The sequence below is a fragment of the Diadema antillarum genome, unplaced genomic scaffold (assembly GCF_040938485.1).
Source record: "Diadema antillarum isolate AM-2024a unplaced genomic scaffold, OU_Dant_1.0 scf00000023, whole genome shotgun sequence".
Classification (NCBI taxonomy): domain Eukaryota; kingdom Metazoa; phylum Echinodermata; class Echinoidea; order Diadematoida; family Diadematidae; genus Diadema; species Diadema antillarum.
This window is the reverse complement of record NW_027270912.1, coordinates 1,888,918-1,911,770: the sequence shown is the minus strand read 5'-3', so window position 1 is coordinate 1,911,770 and position 22,853 is coordinate 1,888,918. Positions and strand designations below refer to the sequence as shown.

The window sequence follows — 22,853 nt, the reverse complement described above, 5'->3', positions numbered from 1 at the left end:
AATTTCATGTTATTTTCCATTCTTCGTTTATTTTTCCAATCCCGTATTCATGATTATGTTCATAAAAATTTTATCTCCTCATCGCGGATTTTACACCAACCTCCAGCTCATCCCCTCCCCCGCCTCCTGGATTACCCCCTTCTCCGCCTCCCTCAGTCTTCACTGCTGTGCCTCTGTCTGCTGACACAGCATCTAAAGACTTTCCACCACTTCCGTCCAGACTTCTTCTTCCTCTTGGTGTTGTTGGATGGCATGGCATTTTCCAGCGAGGCTCTCTCCTCTTTCATGCCCTCTTCCATATTTCCTTTAACATCTGCTGCAATTTTCTCCTTATCCTGAACTATCTCCTTCTCAGTTCTTGCCACTTGTCTTTGGACAGCAGTCTTTCCCGTTTCCTCCTTCATCTCCATCTGCGCAGAGGTTAAGGTGTCCCTTTCCTCGAACGCTTTTTTGTCCTCGGATGCTTTCTCATGCCCTTCTTGCACATCCAGATTTTCACTCTTTTCTATAGCCACTCCCTCCACCACCAGTTTAGGCTCCTTCTCCTGAACTTGTTCGTCGTCATTCCTTGCCACGAGTCTTTCAGCAGCAGTCTTTTCCGTTTCCCCTTTCACCTCCCTCAGCTCAGAGGTTAAGGTGTCCCTTCCCTCGGACGCATTTTTGTCCTCGGATGCTTTCTGTTGCTCTTGAACATCCAGAGTTTCGCCCTCTTTTGTAGCCACTCCCTCCACCACCAGTTTAGGCTCCTTATCCTGAATTTCTTCGTCGCAATTCCTCGCCACTTGTCCTTCAGCAGCAGTCTTTCCCGTTTCCCCTTTCTCCTCCCTCTGCTTATAGGTTTTGGTGTCCCTTTCCTCAAACGCATTTTTGTCCTCAGATGCTTTCTGGTGGTCTTCTTGCACATCCAGAGTTTCACCCTCTTCTATAGCCACTCCCTCTACCACCAGTTTCGGCTCCTTCGCCTCAACAATAATAAAAGTCTTTTCTTCGTGAGCCTTTTCCTGCTCTCTCGCGTAGTCGCTTCCGTGTTGGTCTTCCTGATTTATCTCGCGCAAACCATGCTGCCTCTTCTCTTCATCGCCTTTCTGTATCTCCTTTTGTAGTTCATTTGATGCCAGTCTTTCTTTCTCATCCTTGTTTAATACCTCATCGTGCTCCTCTGCTTCGTCCTTCTCGTTTCTATCAACTCGCTCCTCCTCTTCCTTTGCAGATACCTCACCCTTCGCATATTCCTCCTCTTGGCTTGAGTGTGGCCCTGCCTCCTCCGGCGGTTCTTCCCGTTCTTGCTTAATTTCCTCCCTCTGTTCCTGCTCCTCATCATCATGTTCAGTTTTCACGCCAATTTTCTGTTGTTGCCTCTCCTCCTCCTCCTCCTCCTCCTCCTCCTCAATCTCAATCTGCTTCTTGATCCCGTGTCTACACCCTGCCGCTCCGTCAGTCTCCCCCTTATTCATCTGCCCCAAAGCCTCCTTATTCTCCTCTCCAAGTTGCTCATTCTCCTCGTACCAGGACTCCTCCTCCTCCTCACCCGTTTTCTGCTTCGTCTCCTCCTGCTCCCGATACTCTACATCCCTTTCCATTTCCTTTTTCTCCTCTACGAGAGTATCCGTATCCCTCTCCTCCCCAATGAGCTCATTTTCCTCTTGCGAGGACTCCTTGTCTCCCTCCCCCGCCATCTGCACCGTCTCCATCTCCTGCTCCTCTCCCTCCTTATCCTCCAACGGCGTATTCTCATCGCCATTCTTTCCATACTCCTCCACCTCCACCACCACCTCCTCCTCCTCCTCCTCAATCTCAATCTGCTTCTTGATCTCCTCGTGTTTACACCCTGTCGCCCCCTCGGTCTCCCTCTTCTTCATCTGCCCAAACGCCTCCTTATTCTCCTCTCCAAGCTGCCCATTCTCCTCGTACCAGGTCTCCTCGACGAGTGTATCCTCATCCCTCTCCTCCCCAAGGTGCTCGTTTTCTTCTTGCGAGCACTCCTCCTCTTCCTCCTCCGTCATCCGCGTCGTCTCCGTCTTCTCCTCCTCCTCTCCCTCCTCATTCTTCTCCAACTGCGCATTCTCATCGCCGTTCTGTCCATACTCCTCCACCTCCACCTTCTCCTCCTCCTCCACCTTCTCCTCCTCCTCCTCTTCTCCCACTGTATGCGTAGTTTCCTCCCCCTCCTCAGACTCCTGTCGACATTTCGCAGCCAGTTCAATGCTGTCTAAGGATGCATCTTTTCCAACTCTTTCATCTTTCGGGATCTCGACCGTCTTGCCATCCTCATCGGACATACCCTCTTCTCCTTCCTCCTGCTCTTTTATCTCACCTTCTCCCGGCTTCTCATCAACAATTTTCTCTTGATTTTCCTCAACTGTTTCTTCCTCCTCTTCAGCGCACTCTTTCCTCTTCTGAGCAGTGCTTTCCTCCACTGACGCTCTCTTAAACTTCTCTTCTATATGATTTCTCTCCGTAAGCATATTTCCTCCTTCTTCGTCATAAGCTTCGTCTGAGAATTCAGTCGCTTCTCCCTCCCCAACTTTCCCTTCCGCTGCAATCTCTTCCTCAGATGTCTGCTTCTGCACCTTCCACTCTGCCTCCGTCATCCCCCAAGATCTCACGACCTCGTCGGTGTTGCCGATGTCATCATCCGGCATGATGTCTGGGATGTCTCTCAGAAAGACGAATTCGATGAATTCGTTCATCGCCTTCAAATATTCATTGAAAGCGGGAATGACCCGAGTGGCTGAGGATGAAATGAATTATATATTGTATTAATAATGATCTACATAAATATTGGTTGATATTAGGTCACAATGCAGGCACGAGCCTATTATCAAATGCAGAGACTGATAGCAAGTAGCAGCAGAACTAGTCTCCACGGCGCAAGTCGATATACGGCAGGATTACATTTCATGCTTGTCACGTATTTACAACCTTTATCTTAAAAATCAAAATGATAATCAGTGACAATGCTCTAAATAAATATGAAAGGGAACTTACGTTCGTCGCTCATGGTTGATAGGTAGAATTTCAACCGTCGATTCGATGAAAGAGGAAAATAATAGCTCAAAATCAACGTAAGACAATAGTCAAGCGTCAAGAGCTCAAGCATAAGGCCTGCATAGGTAACACCTATCCTGTGATCATCGTATTTATAGATATGTACCGTTTATGTTACCATAGCTAGCTATGTACTGTACTTTTGCGCATGCGTGAGAGTGATGTAACAGTGGAGTTTTCGCGCCTACCTTTCACTTGCGCAGCATCAACGCAATGACGCGCATATATGTAAATGAGATTTTATTATGCATTTATTAGGTGTTCCCTTCGATTTCTGTTAACCGCAAGAGCTGAATTCACGATATTTTAACTTCTCCTTACTAATGATCAGAATACATCGGTGCCTCGAAATCTACAGCACTTTGGGTATGTACTACGCTTGAGCACATGACTCAGTCTACTAGTCTCCAGACTGCTTTGCATATTGCGTCCAGCGTCGAGTGTTATGACATACGACAATGTGCGATTGTGACAATACACCGAAGATGACAAGTTTGCAGTGTCATAATGTCAAGTGAATAAAAGAAGCGAGATTTTGTGCCAACGTATACTCACTCACAAAAGTTTCGAAACGTAAGAATTTATAAGATATTTTGTTAGCTATTTACAACACGGGAGGGATGATGGGGCAACCAAAGCATGAGTGGAGGTTATTTTGCGTCAATCCAGCTTGCGCGAAAATGAATGACCTTCGCCTCGTTAATTGTGAATTAATTTCTCTCGAAATTGAAATCAAATCTAAAAGGAATGATGCAGAACGAACTGAATATTCATAGAATGAAAATAAACCGTGAGAGCAGAGAGGTGTCAGAATTTGTTCTAACTTTAATTGTGACGCCTATTCTTGAATTCGAATGACAAAGTCTGATGAAAGTGGGCGGGAAATCATACATCAAACAGTCATGTTTGAAGTCGACATTTTGTAGGCCTACTTCCATGTACCTTACGCTCAAAGCCTGTGGATAACAAGTATCGTTTGAGTTGTGAATAACCACACTCTGAATACTGCCTCCTTAAATGACCACCGGAGGATCATCGTGGTCTCCAAAATTCAAAAGTTTCAGCGTTCCGGGTAGTTCCGATGAAATCTGAGCCGACAAGTTCTAACAGGCTGGCATCATTGAGGTTCATCTAGTGTGATGCCAGAAGAGCCCTCAGATCCTTAAAGAAGAAATCCACTCCGAAAAATTTTATAAATTTTATGAGTAAGAAAAAAAAATCCCCAGGAAAGTGCAAATATGATCAAAATCGGATAAGAAATAAGGAAGTTCTGACATTCTGAATTTACAAATTTTTCGAAAAACACTTCTTGACCAGTCGTAATGAATATTCAAATAAGCAAGTTGATTATGTCATGCTCTCACAGTTTCTTATTCATTTGTTTTTATATACAGAAATGACAAAAATCTCATATTTCAGCGGTATAAATATAAAAAGTGTCTTTAAACCACTCAAAGTAGAAATAAACACACAAAAACAAGTGCTACGTCTGATATATTTTGGTATGGGAATATGCGTTTACCTGTAGCTTGAAATAACAATTTTTTTCCAAATTTCATATATTCATGTAACATACATGAGAAATTGTGAGGGCATGACATCATCAACTCGCTCATTTGAATACTCATAAGGACTGGTCAAAAAAATGTTTTCGAAAAAAAAAACCAACTAACGTGACATTTCAGAATGTTATATTTTGTTTATTTCTGTTGTAATTTTTGAAACGGCCTGTGGGAATTTTTCATCTTTTTTCCTGACTTTTACCTATTTTGGGGGTGGATTTCCTCTTCAATTCAAGTAAATCTGTCAGATGACTGTTAATCATCATCGGACACTCAAACTGTCGGCTCGACACGCCCGATTAAAGCCGTACAACGCAATTCTGACACACTGATCAGACTGACTCGACTATTATCCGACAGTGACTCGACTTACGACCGGAGATGACGTTTGATGGCGAACTATCGTATCTCAAAAGCTCTGAGCTTATACTTCCTTTGTGAGACAATCTTGCCTCCGATCATGCCTGGGCGCGTCTGACGATGAATGCTCGAAAAGACGCTTAATCATATTTCCCACCAATTTGAATGCCCTCGACGATCATTTTAATATGAATAATGTGAATGCTTGATTCTTTGCCCGAAGTGTGAAATTTGATGAACGAAAAATGAATTTGGATGATCAACTTTATGGCGCCATTTTTTTTTTTTTGCGTCTTTAAATAACCGGATTATCAAATTGAATGACAAACACACTAAAATGATGCAAAACATAATGATAAAGTGTTGAAATAGATTCTAATCAGGTGGTTGGCTGAGAGCTATTGCGTGTCGAGTCTTTTACTTTTGCCTAAAGACCTCACTTTCCTTTTTACCGAGCGTTACAGTATACACTACTCGTCTGCACTCAGCTATATTTCCGTGTGTTATAAATAGTACATTTCAATCATTGTTTGTGCTTGTGTTTTGTTTTGTTTTGTTTTGTGTAAGCTTGGAGCATGGTGCTGGCCTGGGAATCTTGTGAAAATGGCTGTCACGAATTCTGAATTACGTCACCATTAATAAAACAAATAATGAACATTACTTGGACTGGCGTTTATAGCATCATACACCCGCCTTAGCTATTGAGCAGTGCCACATACATTTGGGTCGTTCCACTTCGTGATATTATAAGGTGAATATAGCTTCTTATCAATGACCTATGTCATGTGCATTATTTGCATATACTTTCATACATTGATACTTGCATATCTTATTGGTTATTAGTTGTATAATAGGTTGTACTGTTTATATACGTTGATATAATGATTGTTATCATTTCTAATTCGTGAAATATGCATTTGTTTGCATTTGTCATATTACAGGTTCATGCTCACTTTTTGTGAACAAGCTTGGGTTACCCAGTCCACGTGCAATTTTGTCACAATACACTAAAATCAACATCAACAACAAAATCTCCTTTCAATCAACGTGGAGTTAACACAATCCAACACAATGATACAAAAGACATTGTTCAGGGTTGTTTCCTCCCCCTCCCCCCCCCCCCCCTAAAAAAACAACAACAACAACCACACACACTCTCTTTCCCTCTAGCGAAGACACAAACAACCCCTATCAAACGTACCAGTTTTTCAGGCATCGATCATCACAAGCTCTTGATCCTTCCGCTTATTTTCATCTTTGACTCATCGTTTCCTTCTTACAACTTTTTTTAATACGTTATCTATTGTCTTTGATTGAAACAGTCATAAACCTTTTTATATATGACCCGAAATAGTTGTGGTATATAGTGTCAGAAAAAAAACCACCACAAATTAAACAAAAACAAAAGCAAAAACAAGAACTTAAACTACAGCAACTGGCCAGTCAGTAACTCCTTATAAGGAGAATTCCGAACCAGTAAATTGTTAGTCTGAAAAGAATAGAGTAAAATTTTACGAGCACGAATATTTGATCAAAATCGCATAAGTAGGACAAAATTAATGTGAAATTGTGAAGTTCCGCAAATTTTTTGCCGAACAGTTTGCGAACATTTGATATGAGCATGCAAATGAGTGAGCTGATGACACCACCTCTAGTTTTTATCAGATATTACTCAGATTTTTACTTTCCGGAATCGAACTTTATGTAAATGCAAATTCCCCCCCCCCCCCCCTAATCGCCCGCCGCAGAGCACACTACGACTTTTTGACCCAGGTGTGTTTTGGTTTTCTCTTATCAACTTTTTATGATCTTTCCGTGCTCCCTTCCTGATGTGAAACGCTTTTGGCACGAGGATTATAGAATACATACCATGACCTCACCAAGGACACAGATGATGATGACAAACTATTAACCGCCGTTTGACACTTTCAGCCCATCAGATCCCGGGGAAATATCGACTGGGCCCAGGCTTTCAGAATACATAGTGATTGGGATGAGGAATAATAAGAATGTTTCCAAGATTTATAGCAGCTCAAAATGAACAAGGATGATGATGACATGGTAGCCTCACCATAGGCATGAGTGAGTGCACGCTCAATGAAGCAGAACAAAAGAAGAAAGCATGTATAAATTCCACGCAGGCGAACTTGCTAAGCATGCTGTAATGTAATGGAATGACATTGCTACATTTCTGAAATTTGTGAGCCTCCTATGCATGTCATCATCTTTGTTCAGTGTAATTTGTTTTGGGTTTTTCAAAGTATTGGTTTCTCCAATCTATAGGACCACAATAAATTCCACAAATCTACATGGAGCAGTCGATTCATGTAATACATGGTGTGAAATTAGATCATGAAAATCGTTGGAATTACGCTTTATTAAACTGACAACTCTGAATCTCTCTGCCTGTCTTATCTTTTTATAAAATGTTAGGATCAGGATATTGTTTCATGAAAGTTGTCAGCCCTGACAAGTTGCTAGCTTCTGCAGTTACCATACAGTCAGTGACCAGAGCGTCTCAGCCAATCCAAATCAATGATTTTGCTGAAATTGTCAGAGACGACAACTTGTCAGGGCTGACATACAAATCTCTGTCAGGAAACGGTGCCTTATAGCCTCACATCAGCGAAAACCGGTCGCCGACCATTCTACAACCTTTGTAACAACTGGTTGGCAGTTGGTCGTTAGAGATTGTTATGAAAGAAAGTTTTTTCGGACGTCAGCAATTTTTGTTTTCTCTCTCTTTGTCAGCGACCAATCGGCAAACTGTTTTGGTCGGCTAGAAGTTTTTTGATGTTGCATCGAAAACCTCTTGATGACCAAGATTGTTCGATGGAAGTTTCATTTATGCATGCTTTTTTGTTTTTCGTTAGCTGGTTATGAAAATGAAAAAGGTCGTTGATTAGATCATCGAGTAGTGTTTGTGTCTGCTGGGGTAACTATAAATCTAATGACCTGATTTATAAAGAGCACTAAAAGCAGTCTTCCGTGCATGGCGTAACAGCATCACTGCAGATACGAACAGGTCATTTCACCCGCATGGATTATATTTTATCCGTACAATGTTGACAGCAACGGAAAACTTATTTGCTCATGGGAATTTCAATAAAGCAATCAGATTTATTAGAATAGAGTATGTGTAGTATTCTCTGCAGCAAATTTACATTGCAAGTATCATTTCAAAATAAGTGTACAAATCGATGATGAACACGACTAAATAAAAATCAAACTGATCAGAACAATTCTCATAGGAAATGCTTCTGTCATCGTATAGGCAGTACAAGTTCCTTCGTATTCTGAGATCACCATCACGCTGAAGTTGCCTGCGTGGTAAAATAGCCAAACCCTCCCATGTTCATGGAAGGAAAGTGCATACAAGGGATACAGGAGAGGTTTTATGTCTAATTTCGTAACAGTTAAAGTGATACACCATCAGCACTTAAATATTGTGTTATACAATTATTATATTGAGATATGCAGTCTTCCATCGTGCATCTGCCATAATATGTATATCTAGATATCTAGATAAAAAGCAATCAACATTTCAAATACAAAAGAGATCCGTTTTTATACTGCTTTAAGTATAAAACATCATTAACACCGTCGGAAGACAACTTTGAGTGTCACCATCGCACTTGTGGCTGTTTCCACTATAATTTTTGACTCAAATTAGAAGAATTTCTGACGTCAACCCTCAGACTTGAATAGACAATTTGAAAGATAGAAAACCTCAACTCTTGGTATTCTGACCATGAATGTATATGTACCGCTACATTTTATGGTGTTTTAGCAAAATGAGCTGAGCGCCATTTTCAAACATTTCAAAGTAAGTCCATCATCACATAGAGCAAAATTATACCTTTCCAGTTTTACCTCACTTGTGACATAAAAGGAACATTCTAGAAGTTATATGATAAAAAGATCCTATATTTTCTTATTATTTTCGTTGTTTTTTAGCAACTTTAATCACAAATATCTCAACTTAACAGGAATGGAGTTAGGTCGTTTCGCGATAAAACTCTTGTATATATAGATACATATGATACATTTACATATACATACATATCAATCCCCTCTCAGTGGATTTATATTGCAGCTTTATTTTAACATAGGTGTCTTGGTCGTGGACTGGTGACCTTGGACATAAACTGATCTTTTATTTTCTTATAGTCGAGTTAACGTGCATAACATCGACTCTCCCAACCGCGGTACCCGTTGGTATCCTTGAATTGACTGCTGTCCTCTATCTAAACCCCGGATGTCTGTTATGATGACCTGTCATCAAAAGGATATAAAGGGCCTAAACTTTTGCTGACAGCTCGGAGAGTATGAGTTTACATATTACCCATTCACCATGTCTAGCCTTTGATAGAGTTATTATGCTCTTACCCTGTACAGGATGTCTATATACACCACAACATTTCACCAGTGTTTAATGACATCCCATATTATATAACTTTAAGTTGGTTTAAGTTTCTTCTCATTGTGGCTGTGTGCTGTGTTTCCTCTTGACATGAAGATAATGTTGCTGCACGAAACCAACGTTGGGTTGTTAATATGTAGAAACATTGTCGTCCTGTATACATGCTCTTTTATTTTGGTCCAAACCAGTGCTTCATATTGTCACGAAAATTTTATAATTCAGAGGTACACATTGTACCATTTTCATCATGAAAAGCTCACAATACACCATCCGACTGAAATGACAACGATTGCCATACGGAGTTTCCTCTCGGTGTGGCTATATCGTTGCTGCACATGTTTAAGACACACACACACACACACACACACACACACACACAACACACACATACACCAAAATAAAAACATAATAAAACAAACAAAAAATAAAATAAAATGAAAGTACATTACCCTAACCTTCGATAACTAGATAACGTCCAGTTGATGATGATTGTTCACGCCATTTCTGTCTGCATAACAAACATATTTGTTCCCAGTCTTAGTCCTTTGGTGAGTAACTTTTCCACGGGTGACTTGTACAGTTTCTCTTCAATATGCGGATGCTTCGAAATGACCTTGGACAACAATCAAAGTTTCTAATATTTGAACCCCGTATCTATTATTCAAAAATATCTTTGCACGACGAAAATCTATATCCCAACAAATACGTAAAAAGATTCTTTTTGTCATACAAGTGACTCCATATTTGATTCTCCGTTCAACAACTTTGAGTCGACTGGGCAGTCTTTCTCTGAGGTCTGCACTCTCTTTTCTGGCTGCCTCTGTTGTCTGTGCTGTTCCATCATGACATATCGATCTTTCGCGAAGATTTTTTGATATGTTGGGGCCATGACTAGAAGAAAGGCCACAAGTAAGTGCATTCCTGTAAAAATCCTGATCGCACCGAGGTAGGAACCGCTGCCATCCAAGCTCTGACCTGTGGAGAAGAACGACGTAGGGAAAAACGAAATTAGAATTAACACGATGACGAAAAATAACAATTGATGCTGTTATTCCGTATGTTCGTTAATCCGAAAATTAATGTCGTTATTCCGAATGTTCGAAATTAAAACAAAGTTCATTATTCCGAAGGTTTGTTAATCCAAAAAGAAAATAAGGTTCTTTAATCCGAAAATGTCATGACTACTACTAAAATACTGATTAGTTCAGTGCTTATTTACGTCGAGGTCAATCAGTACTTGCAAAGTTCTGACAATCCCTGTCTAGCACAAGTCTATCGGCAGCATGTCCTAACATAATGACAATGGTGTGCAGAGGTGATGGTTTTGAAAGAATGTGTTACACATACTACACTTCAAATACAATAATGTTGCGGCTCCGCGTATTCATTTTTGTGATTTTGATCATTGCATTCGAGCGTGTAAGTTTAGTGAAGGATGGTGAGAAACCCGTTTCCCCCACCACGCTTCATATTGTGTGTGTGTGTGTGTGTGTGTGTGTGTGTGTGTTTTGTGTGTGTGTTTTGTGTGTGTGTGTGTGAGCGTGGGTGTTTCCATCGCCGTTATTGAATGCCACTCCGCATGGTCAAGTTTTGGCGGGAATAACAAATTACCTGAGATGGAGCTTATATAACTTATATAAGTTTAATGGAGGATGGTGAGAAACCCCCTCCCCCCCCCCACGCTCCATGTTGTGTGTGTGTGTGTTGTGTGTATGAGCGTGCGTGAATTAAATAAATAAATATCAAGGAAAAACAAAAAAAGTGTTTCCATCACCGTTATTGAATGCCACTCCCCATGGTCAAGTTTTGGAGGGGAATTACCTGAGATGGAGCTGAGGATGTATCCGATGCCATTGCTAGACAGTATCACCGGCCAGACGGCTTCGGCCCTGCCAGGTCCGAAGAATCTTTGTGGTAGGGTAAAAATCAGGCCAGTGGTCATACCGACCATACAGCCGATAACTGGTAAGACAGAGAGAAAAAAACACATATAACTGTTAGGGTTCAGTTTTTACGTCACTATAGATACATATATGATTGTCTGGTTAGTTAATGATATCAGACCATCTTGTGCATAATGCATTGCCTTCTATTACTCCTTGACGCATGCTTGAAATCATGGAACAGTGGTGGCGACTTGACTATCTTTATTTCTATGCCTATCGCCTTGTAGGTCCAATACTGCTTTATGAACAAGAAATCGGTGTCGTATTGCATGACTCGAAAATGAATTGATAATGCATTGAATATGGTGGCATCTTGGCGCCTATATTATGCAGTAAACTCGTCGAAGCAGCTATCGAGCAAAGCTGTAAAAGTTAATCAAATCGATATCAAGAGTGATTAAAGGGACAATTTAGAACATTCATGGAAAAAGTTTAAGCTGTTCTTGGATTAAAAAAATATGTGACGGAGTTTATACCCCTAAAGCACCATGCTAACCTCCTCCTATGATGTACATGAACAGCATGGTTTTGGCCAGTGGCAGACAGATCATGACGCCACAGTTGATCAAGGCAGTGATGAGCATGGAGAAGACGGTCGGGAACGGAACCAGCTCTCCACCGAACGACAAGAGGAGTTTTCCGAACAGCGACGACACGCCGACGATGGAGAGAATCTGAGAGCCCTGGGTTTCCGTGAACCCAGCGGATACCATAAAGCTGACCTGTTATAGTGGAGAACGGGGGATGGGGATATCTGAAATCCGCAAGTGTCAGGATGCTTTCAAAGATGATACTACACTCTAAAAATTGCGGGGTTGGATTTTGCGGGGTCAAAATAATTTGACCCCGTTCGGGGTTGTTTCGTCTGATAAAATTTTCGATCGATTCACTAGTGACCAGAAAAAACGGGGTTATTGCGACCCCGCAAAATCTCTGGTCGAATATTCGGATATTGATAAACAGGGTCACAATGCTTGCGAATCTAATTGCAGTTAGGAAGTAACAAGATGATAAAAAGTACAACATAAAGTTGTTTCATTCAGTAATTCAGAGAAGCAATATGTCAAAATTATGATTTTTCTTGGGACTATTTAATTTCGCGTCAGTCATGGAATTCTATATGCAGCGCGCAGTGATACATAATGTATGTGTGCTGCACGGAAAGATGAGGGGCCGCGACGCGACGCGCCTCGCGCAGTACATGTGTATGCAGTTGATGTACTGTATTGGCCGGCCGAGTGGGCCGGTGGGGCATGGTTTGGGGATGAGGATCGTGTGATAAGAAGAGCAAAGCGAAAGGTAAGCCTGGATCTGGAGTGAATCTTTTAGTTTTTTAATGACTACTATGTGTTTAGAAAAGTAATTATCGGTACTATTTTCCTCTTATATCTCTTTCTATGTTGTTCATTCACATTAACTGGCGTATAATGCCTAGACCCCTTGTCTATATTATCTATTTTGCAGCGTTGGTGTTAGGGCTTTTAGGCTATGTATGAAACTGTAATGGTAGCTAGGGCCTATAGCTACATACTAGTGGTAACACGTTTCTATAGCATATCGCGTGACCGAATTCTGATCGCGATGACCGTATTCTGGGGGATTTTCAAGGTGATATCTTATGGGATTTTGTGAAATTCTGTGAGATATTTAAAAAATGAAAATTGAGATTAAAAAATTTGATATATTTCACATACGTTGCTGTAGATAATTATGATGTATGTATTATTTTAGTTTATAAAATATTGCAGAAAAGCTTAAATAACCGAATAGTAATACTGGGGGGTTTTAACGTTACCCCCGTAATGTGACTGACTCTATAACTTGTTAGAGAACCTGAGTTTGAGATACTAGTACATGTACTAATAGGTCTACATGACCTTTGTTATTTGTTCAATGTAGCCGGCCTACATAAATGACTTGGAAGATCTATGCCCCGGCAAATAAGCAGAGATTGGTGCTTTCTTGATTTTGTTTGTAGGTATTCTTTTTGGCCTAGCCAGGCAGACCAACACTGCAAAAGTTCAGATGTAGAATATATCTAACGTTAGGGCCTAGATAACTAAGCCCACGAAGAAAAGAAATTCTAGAAACTCTCTAACTGTAAGGTAGGCCTATGGCTATACGCAACGTAGCAAAAATTCCCTCTATATTCGCATTGCGCTGTACACCATTGCGCATTTCTAATTCTAACGTTAACATTATAGTTCCAGTGCTGGAATGCGTGAATGAAAATTGGTGCTTAAAAAAATTAGAGTTCTAAAATTAGATCTTTTTAGATCTGGAAAATCATGAAACAGCTCTATTTACAAAGTGCAGATAACTCAACTTTGGTTTTACGGAACTATTGGGCTCCTATTCTGATTTGGAGTCCTATTAAACGTTAGACCTATACCATACACATTTCTGAAAATAATTTGTTATTTTTGGCTGCCCATAAAAGGTCGGATCAATGACCCCGCAAGTCATGCGGGGTTATTTTTTAAATGACCCCGCAATCATGCGGGGTCATTTTGAAATGACCCCGAAATCGTTCGGGGTCATCTAGAAATGACCCCGCAACGGGGTTGAATTTCAACCCCGGCGGGGTTAAATTTTAACCCCGCTGCAGGGTCATTTTGGGTGACCCCGCAATGCGGGGTTAAAGTGACCCCGCACGGGGTTAGTGCATAGTTGACCAAGTATGCGGGGTCATTTTCAACCCCGTTCGGGGTCATTTTTAACCCCGCATTTTTTAGAGTGTATGCAGGCGATTCCGGCCCGTTGTAACGAATTCCCCGGGACGGCAGATTTTTGTTTGCTATATATCGAAATTTCGTCACACACTATAAAAAAGTTAAACTGTACACATTATACAATGTCACACTGGGAGCGCCTTAACGGAAGCAACTTCGCACCTTTCAGATCGAGAGAAGTGTCACAGTGTTCAAAGTTGCTGCCGCAAGGCCACGTGCTCCTAATGCAACATTGGTCTGCATTTTTACAGGTGCACCTGAACAGGTTGAACGTATTTTTCTTAGTGAGCAGCTGAACAGTATAGCTTTTAAAGATCCCCATGATAAGTTTGGGACCTGATATTTACCCTTGTTTCACGATAATTTTTTTCATAACCGTATCCGTTATAACGAAATTGCACTGCACAACAGATATAAAAATCTGATTAAAATAGTATACCAAATTGTGATGCCATGGCTATTTATCAGTACGGAAATTGGTTCTACACAACCACACCCCGTCCGAATATAGCATGTGAACTCTTTTGTTGCGAAACATGTTCGCACCTGGCTCCAGCCCAAGCTATGACATAAGACTGTTACTTCATCACTTCAGTACCGTGGTACTCTATGATAGATGTACAAGTTTGCGTATAATGGCTAACTCACATACGTTCAGAAAATGAAATGTCCAATGACTACTCCATGCAGTTTTGTAAGAAATAAGAACGCTCGTTAGATTTGCCACTATTTACCTCCTGGTGCATCCATATCTCAACAGATTATAAAGATCTGTAATGATCCTCCTCCTAACCATATCAAAATCAATAAAATGAACACATCACAGAACCTCTTTAAACACTACCACAGACAGCAACACTAACAAAACACAATTCAGATTTGTAGCACATTGAAATTCCGTTGTTCAGGAAATAGGCCTATCGGCGTCATAAATGAGTGACTACCACATTGTATAAAATCGCTCTTTCGACAAGTTGATATGAATCTATGGTTTATGGTATTTGCCATCCGCGCAATCAGATGAGAATTGGCCATTTTATCGTGGGTCATAACAAGGTCATTAGCCAACGTCCATGGCAAATTACGCAGAGTGGGGACATGAAGAAGAAGGGAGTGGAGGCTGGCGCAGGGAAGCAAGGCAGAGATGTGGGAAGGGTAAACAAGAATAAGAGAAAACAAACAGAAGAAAAAATCCACAGCAACTTTCATCAGGAACACAGCGTCGTAGAAACATGAAAAATGACATAGTCGGGCGAGTACTTCAGAGTCATATATTGGGTCAGTTGCCGAACAAGCGTTGGTGAGCGTTTGTAATAATTAGATATTTCATAACTTAAGAAGGCAAATCAAATCCAGTTGCACTTACATTGTATAGTGAGTAGAATCAGTCTCACAGTTCATATCAGTAACAATTTTTCATCCTAAAAAAAAAAAAAAAAAATTGAACGTGATAGTTATTTCTACAAGCCTTCCCTGTGATTACCGTACTAATCATACAAAAGTTCCATGTTGTCAACGGCAAGCTATAAATAGCGCGAGGTTATACCGCGTTGCAAAAGATCACAGCAAAATGAATGCAGGCAACCAACTGACGATGGCTTGAGAGTGATGGCGACATAAAGAGAACCGCTGGACTAAAGGCATAGCTTGTCGCCCGAGTTCACAATCTAAACAAAATTGTCCATATTTGACTGGCTGTATCGGCTGCGATATAGATTATTGTCCGCAAACAATATAACGTTCATATTGTTTGGGCGTAAATAGAACCCAATTCACTTTAAGCGAGGTCTAGCATGACTCAACACCAGGACTCCACATTTGGTGGAAAGGAATGTAATCGGCCGATTTCAACCCCAAATAAAATGCACAAAACTTCCCAGGGTCCAATATAATAATATGACGAGGTGACTGACGTCAAAGCGAGGGGCAGCGACCGCACCAAAGACTGATCTATCAGGGATAGAACAATACAATGATCGAGGTGGAGGTGGACAGCCTCTCCGTACGGAACCAGCGCTATAGCTGTGAAAAGAGAGCTGAAAGCAAGATAAACTCTCAGCTGAGTCTGGTGGACGATGTTAACGCAGAAACACCCACCTTTGCCACTCGTGTTCTGCGTGAAGATCACTCCAGGAGCCTCCATCACTTGAATGAACAATTTTTATAATAGGAAGTTGATACATAGATTGATTAACAAGTGAACAAATGAATAGGCAAAGAAATGGACAAGAGTTAAAGTTATGGAAGAGTAGATCCCTAAACGTCATCTTAAAAACTAGCCATATCGCCTCGATTTTTTCGCCCGACTTCTCTTTTCACGCATTAGCAATGTGGGGTATGCATGTATAGAGTCATTGGTAGGGATGTGTATGTAAATTAACTATGTAAGAAATGTCAGTAGACGTGCGCTTTTTCAAAGAGAAGAGGATTCATAGATCATGATAGCCAGGGGAGTTTTATATGCACGTACCAGATTCACGATGTAAAAGCACTCTCCGACACCGCTTAGCAGGACGGCGAGTGACAGCATCCAAAGTTCCGGGTACGTCGCTACGACTCGCAATCCGCTGAGGAGTGTCGCCTGCGTCCACTCGCCATCTACAGCTGCCGTCTTACTCGGTCCTTCTTCAAGAAGGTCTGCTTCCTGCTCTTTTCGTGATAAATCGTCCGAGATGATGACCGGAGATGATGTCAGGGACGAGTCATCATCTGGGGACAGTTTCCGTCCATTACTCGGTCGTGTCTCGCTCCATGAATGCTCTTTTTCGGCATCCCAGGCCGTCCCTCTTTTGGAATCCACTTCGTGGTAAGCGACATGTTTGTTCTCGCATTTGAAATCTCTCCTCGTGCATTCACTTTCTCCAGTACTCTCCTCCTCCTCCTCCTCCTCCTCCTCCTCCTCCTCCTCCTTCCCCTCCTCATTTCTCTGGTCGGCTAAGTCCAACACTAAGTCGTTTGAAGTTGGAGGTTGGGCGTATGTGAGGACACAGGGTATACCCACTGCAAACATGGTGGCGGCAAGGATGCGCAGTGTTATCCGCCAGCCGATGACTTTTATGAGATGCGACAATATTGGCGCGTAAGCCAGCATACCTGATAAGAATTCACAACACACACAATGATAACAGTAATGATGTTACTGCGGAAAAACAAAGAGAACATTATAGTAGAAGACGATGGCTGTGTAGAAAGGGTGGGAGGGGAAAGGGAAAGGGGAAGAAAAATAAGGAAGAAATGGGGTATCTACGTTTACATCATGATATACTCCTCTCTCACAAGATTTGTACTTCGCCTCTCTTTATAGTGTCATACTTAGATTTATACCGAAAATATATTACATAATATTAACGACATTCGAAGATAAGTGTCATGGGTTAGCTCTGCACGGCCATACAAAGTTTCGCACAATACAATATTGAACTTTGAAGCTTTTTTATTCTTTTTAGATACTTCTATCTTTACCCTCTAGCAAGCCCTCTCAATTCTAAACTGTCGTTCGTGCACTTAAAAATTTCTGTATGTTCTACCTGAACTCATTGCTACTTTCCTACAAGCGTTTCCTTTAGAAGATGTTTGCTTATTTTGCTCTGGTTATGCAATTTTCTAATGTGACAAGTATTATAAGTTTTCTATTGCTTTATTCCGAGCAAGATATAGTATAAAAGAAGCATGAATAGTAAGCAACAGATGTTGTCCATTCATGTGTACGTGTGCATGAATATTTGTGTAATTTGTGTGTGTCTGCAGTCGCATTGTAATTTCGTGTAAACTGCGTCATACGCCAGAACAGCAAACAGCGCGGACGCATAAAACAAACAGCCGCGGAACCTTTGATAATACTCTACCTGCGTTCCCGCCAGAAATCGCCAGACTCGAGGCACGGACGCAGTTCTTGGACGGAAAGTACTTGATGATGAGGGAGACGGGGGCAAGACCGATGATCGCCGTGCCGACCCCTAGAATCAGGCTGTAAGTGACCAACATTGGTGGCAGGTAAGGCATGAAGGAGGTGAGAAGGATCCCCGAACACTCGAGAACGACTCCGACGATGCACACGACGCGATGGCCGAAGCGCTCGACGGCGAGGACGATGGGTAGGGCTAAGAGTCTTACAAGGGCCAGGGGGATGCATCCTACCCAACCTAATTCACGATATGAACAACAAGTAAAATATAGATGAAATTGATGAAAATTGCTGAGCATTCGGAGTTAATATTTGAATAAGATATTCCTCTCAGCAGAAATGATCTATAACAATAAGCACGAACAGAAACAAGACTTGTGTAAGGATGAATGCCTGATGAAAGTGATCAACGAAAAAAAAGATATCCATTTTTTTTTCAGCGAGAAAATGTTCAATCAATATCCCTCTTTGATAACAAACAAGTTGACAAACACGAACGACATGCGCTATTTCTATATCAGAAAGGTCTCTTCACTTCCCTCACGTCTTGTCGATCTATTGTGACGGGGTTGTAATTAAGCACTTTGTGACAATTATTTCACAACTGTCATGACTGTATAACAACCACGAGAGATATAAAACAAACCTTTGGACTCAAAGATGTCCGCTACCGAACTTTTATTCGTCACAAAATAACATTATATTCCGGTCTGTGCACAGCCGAATTGTGAGCATGCGAATAAAACTAACAAACGAAGTTACAAACATTCTGGTTAGCATAGGATTATTGTGATTTCTACTCAAAACGTCGTCTAGAGGTCAGAGTATAAGAATTACTTTGAGTCAAATTCGATGAATAATATTTTGGTATCGAAATAAATGACAATCGGCAAACCCTGTGTTTTTTAGTATTGCCCATAATAGCTGCAGAAACAAGACGCTGAACACAAATCATCACATAGAGAACCACAATCATGGAAGACATGGGAAACAAGGAGCTGCGTAATTCAAACGTCATGATTGTGATAATAAATGTTTGAGGAACGATGTATGAGGGCTATAGGCCTATAGACATTAAAAATAAGACAAAATTACATCATTATGTCTGAATCTTCTCATCTCCCCCAAATCCCGCTAATAATGTGATACTACAGTATACATACCTATTAGAGTCGTGCTGCTGTCGAAGTCGGCCTGGAACTCGACGAAGAAAATGCCGAACGACATGATGACTCCCTGAAGAGCCAGCATCAACAGCCACGTCGTCGTGACCACCACCCAACCCCAGTGGGCGGACAGGCGCTGTCTCATCGTCGTCATCGTCCACGCTATCTTCCCTTTCCCATGTAGTGGAAGAACTAAATGTTAGACGGTGTATAGATAAACGCCTGCTGCTGTTGTCTTTGCTTGGTTGCCTCTTTTGTAACGCGTTTCACCTATTGAATGAGAAAGAATGAGACTTACGTAGAGTTATTGAAGGACACTGTTCATCTCGTGTTTTGTTTTGTTTTTTTTAAAAATAACAGTTGACCTAGCCTCTAGACAAAGACTTGCAAACACGGCACACTTTTGAGTGTCTCCCAAATCATATGACCCTTCACGGGGGGAAAAATCAGACAGTCGATTCGTATGGGTCTGAATGGTTATAAACAGCTGATAAACACACATCGATATCTCGTGACCAAGTTTTTAGATGTTTGATGTAACCGCAACCCAATGGGACCGTTACATTAAAACTACATTAGGGTACGTGATTTTCAATTGTTAACGGGATTCTGCACACCTAATCTGTTGTTGCGGGCAAATTATGTGTGTGTTTTCAAATATGATTAGTCAGGCATATAATATGATTATATACATATATTTTTTTTTATTCCCCTGTATTACACAATACATGTAGGCCCTATTATTATGTTTCCTAGCCAGAGGCCTGTTATAAGGTGTTTGATTCAGTCTATTCCAAAAGCACCAAATTTGGTCCACAGGGCACTTATAATATCACACTTTTTTTCGATTTTTGACGGGCGTTATAAGACTGGCGGCTCCTGGGGCGACCATATTGGTTAAAGCCAATATGGCCATCATCAAGGTTAATTACAACTACAGAACTGAGGATCTGAGGTTAGACCAGCGTTCTTTGTAGGTACACAGCCACTTTATGTAATGAGCGATCATCGTAATAAGTCCTCCAATGGCAATTAGGGGGGGGGGGGGTCGAAAATCACTCAAATCCGAGTTATTGATGTTTTACTGGAAAATATGGCGTAAATAATCCTATTGAGATATGTCATTGAAATCGACAGCACACTGTTCATTGATATGATTATTTAGGGCCTACTAATATCGCATATAATGTCACTTGCTGTCTTTTGCTAGTCTGGTTTCCAGACCCTTTGCCGAAGGCTTCTCCAGGACGTTATATTTTCATTTGGAGGATGGGAAAGTCACTAGCGTGTGTAAAGTCCACGGCAGTCTACTGACAAAAAAAGGTCTGAAACCTAAGACTATAGGGACTCTACCTGAGACAAATGTTGTGTTCGCATATTTTTAAGTACAATGACCACAGGTTTGGGCATTGCCTCGCTTTGGCACGGTGTGTTAGGGCTTGGACTGATAATCAGAAGGTCCGTGGTTCGACTCCCTTTCGGGGTCTTGCTCAACATCTTGTTTCGTTTTTGTTTTTAATTTCTAAAGTATATTAAGTTTGTAACGGTTTATTCCGTCAGGCTTAAGGCTAGAGAGTGTAATAAAGTCAAAGACTTGATAGTTATTCTCTATCCAAGTCACCAAGACAAATAACTGCCTTTCCCATCCTTCGAAAAAAAAAAAAATAAATATCGCCTCCATGACAAAACCACCTAAAACTAATCCAGTTTTCGACGTTGAGGTCGTCGAATAGCGAAATAATAAGAGCAGATAACGAGGATCTGGAAGCCAGACTACCTTTTGCCAGTACGGGACAGTCCAGGTTTGACCGATATGCGAGTGCATTACGTGTAATGAATACATCTCCCCCGGGAACATCATGTACCTTGCATTTACCAATTCCAAATTACAAAACCAATTACAAAACAGGGGCAGCGATTTTTTTTTTTTTGCGTTTTTGTGTTGTTTAAAGTGCGTGGGGGGGGGGGGTCCGCGGGCCATAGTTTGGGTGGGGGTCGCTGATCGAATCCCCCCCCCCCCCCTTCGACGTCTGATTGAAAGAATCTAAAAGAGCATGTTTCGGGAAGTCATGGGTTTTATTAAGCTTTTTTTTTTCAATTTTGCTATTTTTTCCGTTTTCCAAGTTTTTCCTCTTTTCTTTTCTTTTCTTTTCTTTCTTTTTTTTTGTTGTTGTTGAAAAGAGCTCCCTCCCCAGTTCTGCGGCCCTGCTACATACTTTGACTATGGTTTGCAATGCATTGGTTATTAAATCAAAATCCGCTCAGTCATCGGGTAGGTTTTCGCAATGTCAGCAATCTTGTCTAATTGGTATTAGGCCTATTATGCGTAATTTGGATGTGTAGGTGAAACTATAGTGTACCTTATTTCGGATCGTATTATCGGAAGCCCATCTCTTTACCTACTTTTTGAATAATCTAACTGGGATGGAAGTCTTTTCGCGAGACCAATTCAAAGCCAAGAGAAGCTATATTGCAATAATTGTGATACAGTATAGAAATTAGTTGTAGGCTTGCATGTTTTTTTTTTTTTATTCTCTGTGAATATTCATTTTGGTAAATTCTTAATCATATCCGATTTACATATTGATGCTAAAAAATTACATTTTATTGGAAACCTTCAATTCTTATTTTGTATACGTTTCCTTCATGTTTTTCTCTGCCCTTTTACATGAATAATGTCAGCATAACTGACAGTGCAAATATTGAGAGTGACCCCCATTACACACGATATTGGATTTGGATTATTGTAGCATTACCTGGGGTAAACAAAATGTAATAATGAGATTACAACGTGCATCGTTTGTATCACATACGTTAAAATGATACTAAATGTTGATAGATACACATCAGCTCTTGTATATAGGAGACAATCAGTGCGAAAACGGATTAAATTCGATCGTGGTATAATGACGTTTGAATTATTAATAACCGCACATCTATGTATTTCAAGAAACTCATTTCAAATATAGACCGATATATTATTCCACAAGACATGCTGCAAACAATCCTCTTTTATTTCCTAAACCACGTACAGAATATGTTATTAGGTCAACATTGTCGTATATCAAGGCACATTGTATTTAGACATGTTACTTATTCATGTCGAAACTTTCGTCGTTTGAACATTTTAAGAAATAGTGTAAATGTTTAAGTTTTGATTTTTAATTCTTATATTGCTTTACTCTTGCCATCTGAATATACTTTCTTCCCCAAACCAAACACTGATTAGACCTAATTATCTCTGTCCAAACTTTAGTTGTCTGAATACTTGAGGATACTGTGTAAATGTTAAAGTTTCGATTTTTTCATTTCAAAGTTGGACATAATTATTCTTCCTGTCCATATACATCTTTTAAAGAATCAAAACACTTTGCTGCAGCAAGTATTATCATGAGAGAGGGGTGGATGGGATGGGGATAAGTAGGGGATAATAGATGGATCATAAGTTATTGATCCTTCAATTATTTGTGATATTTTACTTGTTATAATAAACACACCTTTTGTGTTTGAGACGTAATCTAATTTCATATCGTCATATTATACCGTATGTCCCCCCGAAAAAAAAAAATTACAACGGGACCCTCCGCAATGATATCTTTAAAAATATTGAATCTATCTAAATACAAATTCAGGGTATGAAACTATAACTCATTGCCCACATCAGTCATCTTACAGAAAGCCCCATTCGCTTTGCTTCAGTGGTCAAAGAGAA

At 40.7% G+C, this 22,853-nt stretch overlaps 1 protein-coding gene across 1 annotated transcript; it reads right to left on the bottom strand.

Moving 5' to 3' along the window:
* Positions 1 to 10,117: 10,117 nt before the first annotated feature.
* On the bottom strand, positions 10,118 to 19,295 carry LOC139732226 (monocarboxylate transporter 13-like). The gene is made up of 6 exons (XM_071643105.1): positions 19,139 to 19,295; positions 17,917 to 18,213; positions 16,542 to 16,870; positions 11,836 to 12,061; positions 11,215 to 11,355; positions 10,118 to 10,368 (listed from the first exon to the last, which is right to left on the bottom strand). Exons 1-6 carry the CDS (start codon positions 19,293 to 19,295, stop codon positions 10,118 to 10,120), a joined length of 1,401 nt encoding a protein of 466 aa, XP_071499206.1.
* Between the last annotated feature and the right edge of the window lie 3,558 nt (positions 19,296 to 22,853).